Raw genomic sequence first — 14,310 nt, forward strand, 5'->3', positions numbered from 1 at the left:
TCTTGAACGTTGGGTTGCGCCGGCTATCAGTCAGCGCCGTCCGCCGTCTAGTAGACGGTGCCCGAGATGCCGGAGCCGTAGTTGTAGCCGGATCCGATGGGCGGCACTCCGCCCAGGGCGCCCAAGCCGCCGCCCACCACGCTGTTGCCGTAGTTGCTCGTATAGTAGCTGGACGGATAGCCGCCGGCTCCGAACCGGGTGTTGTAGTACGGATAGCCAGTGCCTCCGGCTCCGGCGCCCAGCCTGCCATTGTAGTAGGACAGCGCATAGGGATTCGAGTTGTAGGAGCCAGCATAGCCACCCAGTCCCGATCCATAGCCACCCAGTGCGGATCCATAGCCACCCAGAGCGGATCCATAGCCACCGTATCCGGCCACTGCAGCGCCATCTGCGGAAATGAGGAAAGTGGATGTTATAAGGATGCCCTGGTTGCCGGAAGTCCCTTTCATCCCACGCTCACCCTCACCTAATCCACCCAGCGAGCGCGAGTTGTACGGATTGTAGTAGCTATCCACGCCAATGCCACTGCCGTAGGCTCCGCCGTAACCCGCTCCCAAGGCAGAGCCATAGCCGCCGTAGCCACCGCCATATCCGCCGCCGTAGCCTGCTCCGTAGCCGCCGCCGTATCCTGCCCCACCGTAGCCACCGTATCCACCAACATAGCGCTTCTCCTGCTTCTTATCCTGCAGCGGCGCATAGCTGCTGGCGGCGCCCACCTGATCCTCAACTGCCACCGCTGCCGGAGCCGATGCCGATGCCACCTGCTCGAGGTCAGTCTCCGCCGCGTCCTGGGCCCAGGCACTCAGCACCAGACTGGTCGCTATCAGGATCAACTACACGGAGATTCAATGCCACATGCCATATGGGGTTAGTTATAATAGAGTATTTCCAATTGGAAAATTCAAGATTTTATCTTTGGATTACCAACCAATGGCCACTAAAAATCAACATCATTTCCAAAATTTTTAAATTCATTTTTACCTCTACAAAATATGGTATTCATTAAAATATTTTTTGAAATTATATTTTTATAAAAACAAAATTTATGAATTTAAAAATTAGTTAATAAATATTCAAAAAAAATTTAATATAGTTTTTTTTTTTAATTCTTGCCCTGCTAGTAACCTAATCTAAATAACTTTAAAATTATTGTGTTTACTCAAAGGACACTTGTTCTATTAAAAAAAAAAAAAAACAAAAAACAATGGAAAACTTCAAACTGTTAAAACACACTTTATAAAAATTTGTTTCGAATACTTTTTCGATTCAAAACATTGGATCACTGTGTTAAAACTGCTTTCTATGATGTTGTTTTCATTAACAGCACAAGTCAGAGGATAGTAATCCAAGAGTGATCCTTCGGCGACTCCTTACAAAGCACTTCATGTTGTGGTTGCCTGTTTGTGGTGTTCACTGTATGCTGGTGGCTTGCTGCTCCTCTAAGACTCTGTTGCGCACGCGCCGATCGACACTTGTCTAATGATTTCAGTGCCGGCCCAACGCTGGCTTTTATACCCACCGATCCCAATCCCCATCATCCCAGCCAGAGAGAGACACCAGCGAAGTTGGAGCCCAGTGGCTTAGACCAGTGCTGCATCTCATCTCATAGTGTTATTTTGTTTTGTCATCAATGACGCATGCCACTAGCCACTGGTCAAAATATATGGTCAAGGGTCTTGGCTTAATCACCCAGCATATTGTTTTATTTTAAGCACATATTATGGATTTCAAAATTAAATTTTTCACATACATAAAAAGATAGATTTTATTTAGATAATAAATGCTTATATCTAAAACCTAACACTAAAACAATCATTTCATATATAGAGTTTTATGAAAGTAGCTTCCTTTTTGTTAAAAAAAAAAATAGTACAAAAAAATATTGTGAGCAAATGACACTATTTCAATTGAAATCAAATTTAGGCTTTTTGTTTTGTATCTTGATGTTAGTATGTGGAAACACAAATTACATAATCTACAATATTTCCTTCTTCTTCTTATTATAAAAAGGACCTCTCCTCATCTTTAAATTACCTAAGAGTTTGTAAACGATTTGAGTGACTAATTAACATTAAAAAAAAACCTAATAATAATGCTTTGTCTAAAAAGACAACAAAAAACTGGAACTCCCCTGCAGCCACTATTGCTCTATTGATCTGTATATTTGGCTAGAAGGGCGTGTGCGGCTGATCACACATCATTATAAATATTCCCACGATCTGTGGATCAATTATACCACACAGCTCAGGAGCAACAATAACAATAACAATGATGACAAATGCTAATTGAATCATTATCTTGACCCTGAAACGGGTAATTGGCCAACATAAAACACAAAATAGCAAACCCCACAGCACTAAGCACGAAAAACACCGATCATCCAAGTCCAGTGGAACGATTTAGTTAGATAAATATTGAGGCTAGTACGTGACTCATTTCGAGAGTGTCAAAACGCTGTTCAGTTAACTAAATCTCAGCTTGGTTTTCACTTTCCAGGCACTATTTTGGCCAACCAAAATTGAAGAGAAACCCAAAACGGATCTAAATGTTCGATTTTGGTCAACAAAGGTGACAATTGTCAATTGCTGGCGGTGACCACTTAGAGAGTTTTTGGCCAACAGCTTTGCACTCCATGTAAACAATATCCCCACGGTTGACACATTTCTAAAATCTAACGGACCAAAGTGACACTTTTTAATGGGTTGAATGACTGCCAGAGCATTACTTTGTCAAAATATAGAAAAATTAGCGGCATAGAATATAAAGAATAATTTAGAACAAATTTTTTTTTTTTTATTAGACACAATACATTTCTGTTTAATTTAATATATATTTTGATTAAAGTTTTGTTGGTTGCAAATAAATGTTTATAAATTAATTTGGATTTAAGACTCGAACTTTCTAAAAATCTGAAGCCAAAGTGACCATTTTAAAGTGGAAATTACAAAAGCCACAGTTTTAGTGTTTTGCTTGAATGAATTCTTCCTTATGTTTTATGAAAAGCTACTCAATTGAGGAGTACAATCGATTTTACCAAAGTAGCCCAGACCATTCAATCAGTTACAGATGCAGATATGTGCCAATAGTATGACGATACTCATCCATAGATATATAAAAAATATGTCAAAATTGTTGTCGATACTGAAGCCTGTGCTGTTGTTGTCGTTGTCGGTTGTCGGTTGTCGGCTGTCGGCTGTCGGTTGTCGGTGTCATGCCGCCCCCATATGAGTATAGATATTGGTTGTAGGTATATGAGTGGGGCCACATTGTTCGACCCGCCGGGCATGTGAAAAGTGTTAACTGACTGGAAGCTCTGAGGCAACGACTGCGATGACTTGACTTGGCCATGGGTGTACATTTGGCGATGGCCTGGGAGTTTTTACCCCACTGAGACAATGATTCTTTAATGCCGAGGCCTAAAAGCCTATTACACGGGCAGCCCGTGAATCTCTCGGTAAATGGTAGCCTCCAAAGCGAAAGCACCATATCTTTGGCACCGTCGCACATACCACGCGTAAGTAATTAAGAAAAAGCAGTACAAAATAGCACAACAACAAACTAATTTTAAAACATTTAGCTCTAATGTGATAAATTATAAATAAATAAAATAGTTGCTCGAAAGCTCTAAAGACATTTATATAAAATACGTTAAGTACTTTTTTCGTAACTATTATTGGTAGTGAAAAAAAATTATAAAAAAAAATGCACTTTAATTTAAACTTAAATATATTCTTTTCTAAACGAAATTCACTTAAATTTATTCTTAAATTCGGTTTATTATTTATTCTTAAAACCGATATGAAAAATTAAAAAAAAAAACTTATTCGTAAAATATGTTTTAAGCATTACTAAAAACACAAGAACACAAACAAAATATTAAAAGTACAAAGATATACAGATATACCTATTTGATTAAGATATAAATAACTTAGATATAATAGATAATGAAGATAAATTTAAAGATAATTCAATTATTTCGCAATAACTAAGTTAAATTTTCCCTATTTCTTGCTGTGCGTTCGAAGAGAAGAACCAATTCTAAGATTAGACAGCTAACATTTTCTTGGGGCGTTGCCATTATTGGTTGTTCTAATTTGCAAAAGCAAATCACGCTCAACAGCAATAGCAATCTTGCATCATTCATGACAGTCGCACGCCCACCAATTATATTTACAAACAGATTTAATTATAATTGAACAGCGGGCCGGTAAGCTGAAAACTAAAACGAACCAAATGAAACGAAAAACCGCAAGCAAGTTACACCGAGCAAATGAAGCTGAAAATTATGATTGTAATGGATGGGAACCGGGAGGAGTGGGTGCAAGTGGGTGGCTACTCCGCCACAGAGCCACAAATCTCAGCCAGGGAGACAATGGACGCGACAAACAAAGCAAAACAAAGCCAAACAAACCAAAACGAAACGAAACCATGGCCTTTTCCGTTGAACTTGCACTTTGCATAATTGCATATTACCATCAGCCAAGACCAAGAATACTTCACACGATTATCCATGTGCATTGTGCGAACCCCCAAAGCCAAAGCCAAACCAAATCCCTCCCCCAAAACGCCTACCACCACCCTCCTTTCCCATTCGACTGATCACTGGGCTCCGACCTTGGCATTAGTACCTGAATCTGAGAAACCATTAGAGATCATGACAATCTCGAAGAAAATTAAGGGAGTCGTGGCGAAGGATGAAATTTAGAATAAGAAATAAGAATAAGAACATGTTTTAGTTTCAGTAAAAAAAGTAAACATTATTTGTATTTTAAAATTTCTAATAACATCAGATAACCTAAATAAATTGTTTTGTGTTCTATTTAGTTAAGGAGTTTTGTTTCCTCAATAGTTTTATATAATCCTGAAGAATAAACTAATGTAAATTAAACTTAATTAATTTCAAGCCCATTTTTAATGTTTAGGACTTGGGCATAATATTATTATCCACATCCTAAGATTTAAGTTAACTATTGCCTACTTTCTAGAGCATGTAGCATGAGCATGATAGGGTCATTTTAAATGAGGATCGACTTACGAATTGAATCAGCTTCGTTTGATTATATGAGTCTTATGAATAACTAGATTCGACATCTCCACTGATGAGTTCCAGTTCTCATTCATTGCGATCGAAAGCGAAACAATGAATAAATGGAAGAGTCTGAGGAGGGGTGCTCAGATGCATGACATATCCATAAATCTCCAGTCAAGGCGTGGGCAAGGCATAAATCGTTTTGCCAGAGACAATGCCAAGGGCATTTGGGCACAAATATAATATGTATGTATGTAGCCCCTTGCGTCTGTCAGATCCCAACCAAATTGAAAGACAGTTTCGATTTGAATGCTGTAAAAAATATACATATACAAATATATACAGGACTGGGTCGCCATATATATCATGTATTCGTGTATATATATCAGTTTATTTAGTCTTCTGCAAAAGTTCTTTGGCGAGCTGCCCACGAAGCTTCCCTCTAGAAATGGCACCTCGCCTAATCTCTAACTATTTCTGTAATTTTTTGTTCATTTAAATCTTTTTTTCTTTTTTTCATTCTTTTCGTTTCATTTGATTACTTTTTTTGTACGTTTTCTCATCTTTTGTTTTTTGTTCTTTTTGTCATTTTTTTTTCTTTCGATTTGTACAAAGAATAGTGCTGAAAGAAAATTATGTATAGGTTTTATATATGATTTTACAATTAAGATAATATCTGCGACTCTGCTCTGTTTCAGCTCTCTGCCCTGCTCTAATGCATGTGCAAGTTGAGACAGAGCGATTGCGGCGGTAGAGCGCTTAGGAGAAAGAGATGGGTGATAGGGGGATAGTGGGAGAGACTGAGATTACGTGAGGGTTACAGATCCAGATGCAATAAGTTCCATTGGCATTTATGGGTTGATTTTAAATGGTAGGTAGACCGGTTAATGAGGGATGTAGGGATGGGATAAGGTCAGTTTGGCTGGGTGGGTGTGGGTGGTTGTGGATGTGGGTGTAAACAACAGAAAGCATTAGGGAAATAATAAGTTACAAACTATAACAAAATCAAACAATTTATCTAGGACTAATAAAACCAAAAAACTTTAGGCTTGTATGTGTAGAAACAGAGATATCGTCATATCAAAATGCTTAAAATTATAATAAATATTTACGGGTAGGTTCGTGCACACATAGAGAGTAAGTTTCTAGGTATACATAACTAACATCGAATAGTGTTTGCATTTCTGCTAGTCGTTCTTAACTATACACATACATAGGTAAAATGTATTGGCGAATTTAGAATTTAACTGAAAATGAAGCTGGGAAAATGCGAGGAATGTTAGGTGTTGTATTGTGTGGGCCCAGCATTGCGTCTAGTGCCGAAAAAATGTGTAGACTTATACATTAAGGGGCGTTGATCACAACAGTGCACCCACTCCATTCCATTCCCCCCGAGAACTTTACAGTACTTTATATCACACATAAGCGAATCCCACTTAATCTGACTGGGAATGGAGTGTTGGCCTGGTTGCAAACCGATTTTATCTAGCACTTATTTCTAATATTTGATTTTAGTTGTGGTCTTTGAGGTGTACAAAATAAGAAATTAAAAAAGGATTTTGTGGGCAAACAAATTATGTTAAAGGAGTGGGGTCATATTGGATAGTTGTTATATAGTAATATAGTTTATGCGTAATAATAATAATATAAAAATAATCACAGACTCGGATTTGCTGATTGGAATCATTTTTGTTTGTTATTAGTTTTTGCTATTTGTATATTCCACTACGAATGTTCAGTTTGTTGTTTGATCGGTTTGTTTCGACTTAGTTCTTAAAAAGCTAGAATCACTTGGAATAACTTTAGATGTTTATACAGTTATGCTGCCGCACGCTTGTATGTGTGCACGTAGTATAATTGTTTTTATTAGTCCATATATTATCATATTGTGTAGCATTACGATTACTAGAGTTATACGTACGTATACCTATGCATATACGACTTTTTATGCGCTTCCATTTAAATCTTATCATTTTCTAGCGTTACGACCCTCAACAAATACAGGTTTGGGGCAATGCAGGACCTTTGCCACATAAATAGTTATATTTATATATCTGTGTTATCACGTGAATAAAAGTTACAATTACTATGATGCAAAGTCAAGCTCAAGTATGAACTCGCTTGGACCAAATCTGATGCATGTGCATTGGGATTCGAATCGTTTCAATTAGATTATAATAGAGCGGTTTTAGTACATTTCATGTCATAAAGGTTTGCTATATTTCTCTGCCTGGCCTTTGCCTTTGCCTTTACTTTATCTATTAAGCTTACACTTTTGTTACAACACAAATGACTCATATTAACATATAAATGAGCTTATTAATACAATAGAACTTCTAGATATAATTATTCTTATCTGAAAAAAATTGCATAGTACAACGGTTGCTAAATATGTTGTTGCACAATTACATATATTCTTGCAGATCTTTCGAGGATTTAAGTATGTATCTTTTAGTAGGAGTGGTAATAATTTAACAATCTCATTACCCTAGGCGTTTTACATTATTTCAGATACAAATATTCTAAATGGACTTATGGCTGTTGTTCTAGATCGGATAGGTTCTCATCTATCAAAGGGTTCAATATGGTGTACATTTAGGGGAGTGTGGTACGTTTACATACATGTGGTTAAGCGAATATTGTGTGTGGTATGTACAGTAACTTAAAAGCTATCATATATTCAATGATCTATGCGGTACACCGTCCAAAAATTCATTCCGCTCATTACTCTTGAACTGGCCCGTGTGTGGTGTAGGGTATTTTTAATTTATATGCTATGCTTTTGTATGGTTTGATCATTCTGCATTCCCATTCATCGGTACCATTCTATGTGTCTGCGTTTTCTCAGGCCATAATGGTATTGCTTTTTGTGTACATATACGTAATATGCTACAGTATTTCAAGTTTATTAGTTAAACTAGTTCACAAGCAAACATAGTTTTGTATATGGTTAATATTAGTTATAAAGAAGAACACAATGGGACAGACAATCAATTTCATGTACAAACAACGGGACACAATTTAAAAAATAGTTCATAAAAATATCTGCGTTAGGGTCATAATTTAAATACAAGCTAAATTCCTCAGGAGCATTTGCGCTTAAAAATGTTTTTTTTTTTTTTTTTTTTTTTTTTTGTTCTTATCTGTCTTGCTTTCAACATAATCTTTAAGAACTGTCATCGAAAAAAAATAAGACGCTCAGCTCATTTACTTAAAACTAAGTTGAAGTATTTATAAATATATGTGTATATAATTGTGTAAATATATTTGAATTGATTACATAGGCTATATGCATGCACATTAAATTGCAGTTGGGTTCTGGGTTTGTTGCTATAGTTGTGGTATTTGTTTTGTTGTCCAGGTCAAGCTTTAAGCATCCCACTTAATTTAAATTTTAAATACAAATTGCGGTTAAGAAAACGAAGCACGTTTTAGTCATTGATAAGATTTATACACTTACAGCTAAATAAATATATATATATATGTATACCGGATAGAGTATGATGCAGACACCGGTACTCCTATTCACCAAATACATTCTCATACACATATATATATATATATATAAACCGCTATTTATATAGACGTTGGGTATACATGTCTACAGATCAACAAGTTGCAACTTTATAACTTAAAACTAAAGTTCTTCTTACTTTGCTACGCCCGCTCAACGTCAGTTATCGCTTATCCACAATATAGATAATCGATATAAAAAATTTTATGCTTAAACTAGATATATCCTTCTTCTTATCAATCATGCTTGAGTACGATGCGGGCGGGCGCCTTGGAGCGCTGCTTGTGGCTGCTCCCGCCGCCTCCAGCGCTGCTTCCACCCGAGGACGCCTGCCGCTTATCCAGCCGATCGAATATCCCTCCTCCAGTTCCCGCATTGCCGCTTCCACCTCCACCTCCTCCTCCTCCTCCTCCTCCACCTCCTGCGCCACCTTTCCGCTGCATTGCGTTCTCCTCCCGTTGCCTCCTTTCTCGCTGCCTGCCGCCATGCGATGAATGCTGGTGCTGCTGCTGCTGTTGCTGCTGATCTCCACCGCTGCTGCCATTGCTGGTGGGCTTCAGCACCACCCGCCGCTGGCTGGAGCTAAAGCTGTGCGCCGATGACGAGCTGCCACCGCCGCCGCCGCCGCCGCCGCGCATCACCTTGTGGTTCCGCTTGACTACCAACAACTCCGGCGTGGCCGACCGCTTGCTGCTCATCGCCTTTTGCGGCGGCGGCGATGGCGTGGCCAACAAACGATCCTCCTCGTCCAGCAGCAGGTCATCGTCATCATAATCCAGCTCCACCTCATCGTCACTGGGTGTGCCCAGGCGGAGCATATCGCGTGGCTTGGGCGGAGTGCCGCCAGCAGTCACCGCTCCTGCTCCGCCACCGTTTCCCCCCATATTTCTGCCCGGCATCGCCGTAATCGCCTGCTGATGATGCTGCTGCTGCTGCTGCTTGGCGGAGGGAGCCAGATGCTCGGTTATGCTGCGCTTGGCCTCCGGCGCTATCTTTGCCGCCGTTAGTTGCTTGCGCGCCGGCTGCTGTTGCTGCTGCTGCTGTTGGCCTGGGTTTGACTGAGCATTGGACTGCGACGAGTGGGACTGCGACGACGCTTGCCTGTTGCGCAGGTTGCCCACATCCTGGTCATCGCGTCGCTTCAACGAGATCACCTTTCGCTCGCCTGGCGCTGGCTGGGCAGGACGCTGCTTTTGCGCAGCGCCTCCTGCCGACACTGCAGATCCTTGTCCGGCAGCCGCCTCCTGGTCGTCGCGGGCTGGCGAATTGTGCTGCTCGGCGCGCTTTTCCTAAAAAGTTTAGTTGTTTTGTGGTTTTCTCTTGGTTTTTCGAATCGCTAGCTAGCTTAATTGTATCAAGGCTGGCTTCGGTGCCCGAAGTACGAAATGCCCTTGCATTAAAATAAAAGGGTTACAAAAATCTCCAGTCATATTTTTTTGAATTGTTTTATACTGTCGTAAGTAAATATTATATAAAACATTAAAAACAAAAAACATTTACCTTTCTATGACAGCTGTCTGAAACTTAGGATTTTGGATTTAATGATCTTGCAGAGGTCGACTCACTAAAACCGTATTAGTTTTAAAATTGTTCCTATATAAAAATGGTCTGACTTTTAAATTTTTGTTTATAGGTATCTAGACATATATTTGCAATATTAATATGTAACCTAATATTGTTTTGAACAAACTTAAATCTTAACAATTACTAAGATTTTTAGATCAAGTTAAAAAATTCGTTTTTTTTTTTTTTTTGTAAGTCCTCTGAAAATGGCAATTTACTTTTTCAAAATATATATATATATATATATAATAGATGGCCATTTTTTCAGGTCGATCGAATTAAAACCTTCGGAAATATAAGCTATGGAAGTTTTGCTTTTTAGGTCCATATGACATCTATAGATTAGACGAGAAGTTTTGCCCAAACACACACACTCATGACAGTAAATTAAACTTGACAACGAATATTCTAAGATCCCTGAATGTGAAATTCGATTTTGGTAAAACAATTACCCTTTTGCAAGGGCATCAAACAAATTTAAAAACAATAATTATATGTTTAAGGACTTACCTCGTGCAGTTTCTCCTCGGCCGCGCGCCGACGCTTTAGCTCCTTGTCGCGCATAATCTTCTCGCGCAGTTGCTTCTGCTTCTCGATCTCCAGACGGTAGTTTCGGGTCTCCTCGTCCTCGTCGCTTGGCTGCATCGTAAATAAGTAAAATGAGTAAGTAAATTCAAATCAAGTAAGTAATCAAATAAAGAGCATCACTTACCATGCTGCGGTTGCCTGTTTCCGAAGGTCGGCCACGGGGTTCGCCGGAAAATGGATTCCGGGCGGTGCCTGTTCCGGCCGAGCCGCTCCTCCGTCGCTTGGGAGGCGCTGCACCGCCGGATGCCACTCCACCCGCTCCTGGGGCACTGCCGACGCCCGCTCCGCCACGATTCTCGTCCCGATCCCGGCTAGACGCTCGTCGGAATCCCCGGTTTGCTGGCGCTCGATTAACACCATATCGTTCACGTTCTCGCTCTCGATCCCGCTCCCTTTCCCGATCCCGCTCGCGCTCCCGCTCCCGATCGCGTTCCCTATCCATCCGCTTCACCGGCGAGTAGCTGCGACCCCGCGAGCGACTGCGGCTGCGGGTACGCCTCCGCTCGCCTGCCTGTCCAGAGGAGACGGCTGCCGAACCTCCGGAACCTGCCGACGGGGGCGAGCGTTCCATGCGTCGCTTCTCAAAGTACTGCCTGTTCTTGTTGATGAACTCTTCCTGCTGGCGCAGCAGTTCGGCCTCGCTGTTGATGGCCGGCATAAAGTGGGTCTCCTTGATGAACTTATTGGTGGCCGCCTCGACTCCGCCCTTGAAATTTGGATTGATCAGCACCTTGCTGACCCGCGGCACCGATGACGAGCCCTGCTGCTGCTGCTGCTGCTGTTGGGGTGGTCCATTCGGCTGCGGCGGCTGCTGCTGCTGCTGGCCAGAATTGCCGGGCTGCTGTGAAGGATGTCCCGCTTGCTGTGGCGCTGCCTGTTGTTGTTGCTGCTGCTGCTGTTGCTGTGACTGTTGCTGTTGGGGCAACGGACCCCGCATGCCCATGCCATTGGCGTAGTTTGGCGGGGCGCCGGGCATCATGTGCAGCGGTAGGGTCTGCAATGGTGGCCGCTGCATGCGCGTATTGTCGCTCTGCGGTCGCCAGCCGTTGTGAGGCCGCATGAACTGCGGCGGATGCTGGGCCGGATGGCCCTGGTCGTAGCCGTACGAGGGCGGGGCGTTGCGGTAGAGCGGTGGACGCATGCCCGACTGCTGCTGGTGCGGCGACTGGTGTGGCTGATGTGGCCCTGGTCCTGGTCCCGGACCCAGGAGCGCTCCGTTCCGATAGCTGCCAGGATTGGGGGCATACGCCAGCGGCGGTGGCTGCAGCAGACCCACACGCACCTGCTCGTGCGGATGCGGCAGCAGGTGCGGCGGCACGCCTCCGTTCGGGTTGTGACTGTGGTGCATCATGTGCGAATGCGTGGGTGTGTGGAGGGGAGAGGCGGGAGCGCTGTGTGGCTGTTGTGTGTTGGGCGGTGCTTGTTGTGGTGACTGGTTGGGTGGCTGAGTTGGCGGGTACTGGCCTGGAATTGGAATGAATGTCGGATTGTTCAGTGTTTGCTGTTGCTGTTGCTGTTGTTGTTGATGGGCTTGATGGGCTTGATGGTTTGGATGGCTCGGATGGCTTGGATGGCTTGGATGGCTTGGATGGCTTGGATGGGCTTGTGGTATTGACAGGGTGAGCTGGGACACGGGAACGGTTAGTGGGAGGATACAGGCGGCGGTGGGCGCAGCACCCACTGGCGTGCTCATCAGAGCCAGGTGCTGCGGTGGTGGTGGAGCATTACCCGGCATGCCGTATCGCTGGGGCGGCGGCTGCATTCCGGCCATGCCCATGCGTTGCTGCTGTTGCTGGACGCCGAACATTGGCGAGGGATTGCGTAGCAGATGGTGGCGTGTTCCAATCCCGCGCGGCGGCTTTCCCATCTGATTCTGCTGCTGCTGCTGGCCATGCATAAAGCGTCCACCTCCGCCCACGCGAGGTTTGTCTGCAATATAGATACATGTTACAGATATAGGTTTAAAATTTATTGAAAAATGATTGGCTCGTGCCGATCGCACCTCCATGGCCTCCATGGTGTCGCCTCTGCTGGTGCTGGTAGGGCGACATGTGTGCGTGTTCCTGTTGCTGCCTCATATTATTCTCGGCCCGTTCGCTGGCCGTCTTGTAGTTGGTGCGCTCCTCGCGCTCTTCCTCGTCCTCGCGTGGATCGGGCAGCTCTGAGATCACGGAGGCGGAACTGGCACTGGGCAGGCTCTCCTGGGAGGAGGCCAGCAGTGAGCACAAGCCCAATCCCTGCTCGCCCTCGCTCTGGTTGCCCGAGTTCTCGGCTGCCTCCTCGCCTCCGTTGCCATTGTTCTGCGTAGCGGCTTCTTTGTCGGCACCATCAGCGGGCGGCGACGCCTCCTCTTTTGGCTGCTGGACCGGCAGATCCGAGTTCGAGGTGCCATGGGTGACTGGTGCCACCGGCTCGTCCACTACTGGCTGCTCCGCTGCGGCAGCTGGGGTTTCAATAGGTTTCTGTACCGTGGACTGAATGACTGCGGTGTTTGCAGCAGGAGGAAGAGGAGGAGCAGCAGCAGCAGCAGCAGCAGCAGCCGCTGGGACAGGGACAGAAGCTGGGCCCGGGGCCGGGGCCGGTGTGGACTCTGCTGGGCAAAGCTTTGAAGGAGGCACCACCTCAGCTGGGGCTGGCATAGCTGGAGCTGGAGCTGAAGCTGCCGCTGCAGTTGCAGCTGCTGATCCTTGTGCCTGCAACTGTTCCTTGTGCTTGCGCTCGTGCTGGCGAATCTGCTCCTGGGCCCACTCCTCGGCCTCGGCGCGCATTTGCTGCTTCACCTCGCTGGTGACATCCTTTTCGAGCTCTGTCAATTGGACCAAAAACACTGGTGATCAAAAGGGGATGGGGATCTATCGATTTGTGGAGGGCTCACCTTCGTCCGAGAGTAGCAACTCATCCTCGTCGGCGCCGAGCAAGGCCTGGTCATCGATGTCGTCGCCCAGCTCGTAGTTGAGCAGGTCATCGCTGCGGGAGAGTGAAAAAGGTGAGGAAAGTGGAAGAGATCCAAGGTGAGACTTTTCTCCTTCGGGGTTCCATTGAAAAAATCACCCATACTGGCGCACATTCGCAACCACACACACACACACACACAGCCGGGGGCATTCACTCACACGCACACCCACACAAACACAACCCGAAAATGTTATACACATGCAGATGCATGCCTCCCCCGCCACTGTTTTTTTTTGGGAGGTTCTTTGGCCCCCACGTCCACACCACCCCCCCCACCCGCTGCAACCGATCGCAGCAAGGTCCTTGTGGTCTTAGCAACCCACTTTTTATCTCCACCCACTTACTTAATGTCCGACATTTTTTGCCAGGGCAGCTGTTGACACTCGGCGGCGCGCGCGTGTGTGCGTGCCTCTGTGTGTGTTATTTAGAGCAGTGGAAGTAGAACGGCGATTTTTATAACATTTTGCCGATTTTAGGGTCACACTCAGTTCGGTAACGCGCGCTTTCCCACTCGAGTATTAACGCCCGAAAGGTACGAGGAAACTTTGTGTTTTTTCACACGCAGTTTTGCTGACAATTTTTTTAGAGGGATGCAATCAGTATTAGAGGTGGAGAAACATCGTAACGAACATCGATGCTTACAGAACATCGCTAATATCGT

General features: G+C 44.2%; 2 protein-coding genes across 4 annotated transcripts; both read right to left on the minus strand.

The window, feature by feature from the left end:
- Positions 1–47: 47 nt before the first annotated feature.
- LOC128260971 (keratin-associated protein 6-2) lies at positions 48–1,503 on the minus strand. 2 transcript variants are annotated; one of them, XM_052994354.1, is made up of 3 exons: positions 1,375–1,503; positions 467–833; positions 48–388 (listed from the first exon to the last, which is right to left on the minus strand). In XM_052994354.1, the coding sequence occupies exons 1-3, from the start codon at positions 1,384–1,386 to the stop codon at positions 48–50; spliced, it is 720 nt and encodes a 239-aa protein (XP_052850314.1). In that variant the 5' UTR covers positions 1,387–1,503. The 2 variants fall into 2 exon arrangements, with proteins under 2 accessions (XP_052850314.1, XP_052850313.1); XM_052994353.1 differs by having other exon boundaries at positions 461–833.
- A 6,285-nt stretch (positions 1,504–7,788) lies between these two features.
- Positions 7,789–14,261, minus strand: LOC128260945 (RNA-binding protein 33). 2 transcript variants are annotated; one of them, XR_008268193.1, is made up of 8 exons: positions 13,994–14,261; positions 13,570–13,661; positions 12,697–13,500; positions 12,423–12,623; positions 10,819–12,158; positions 10,617–10,745; positions 8,578–9,832; positions 7,789–8,491 (listed from the first exon to the last, which is right to left on the minus strand). XR_008268193.1 is itself a non-coding variant. In XM_052994306.1 (7 exons), the coding sequence occupies exons 1-7, from the start codon at positions 14,005–14,007 to the stop codon at positions 8,780–8,782; spliced, it is 3,633 nt and encodes a 1,210-aa protein (XP_052850266.1). In that variant the 5' UTR covers positions 14,008–14,261; the 3' UTR covers positions 7,789–8,779. The 2 variants fall into 2 exon arrangements, 1 of the variants encoding a protein (XP_052850266.1); XM_052994306.1 differs by having other exon boundaries at positions 7,789–9,832.
- Between the last annotated feature and the right edge of the window lie 49 nt (positions 14,262–14,310).

Source organism: Drosophila gunungcola (assembly GCF_025200985.1).
Source record: "Drosophila gunungcola strain Sukarami chromosome X unlocalized genomic scaffold, Dgunungcola_SK_2 000046F, whole genome shotgun sequence".
Classification (NCBI taxonomy): Eukaryota; Metazoa; Arthropoda; class Insecta; order Diptera; family Drosophilidae; genus Drosophila; species Drosophila gunungcola.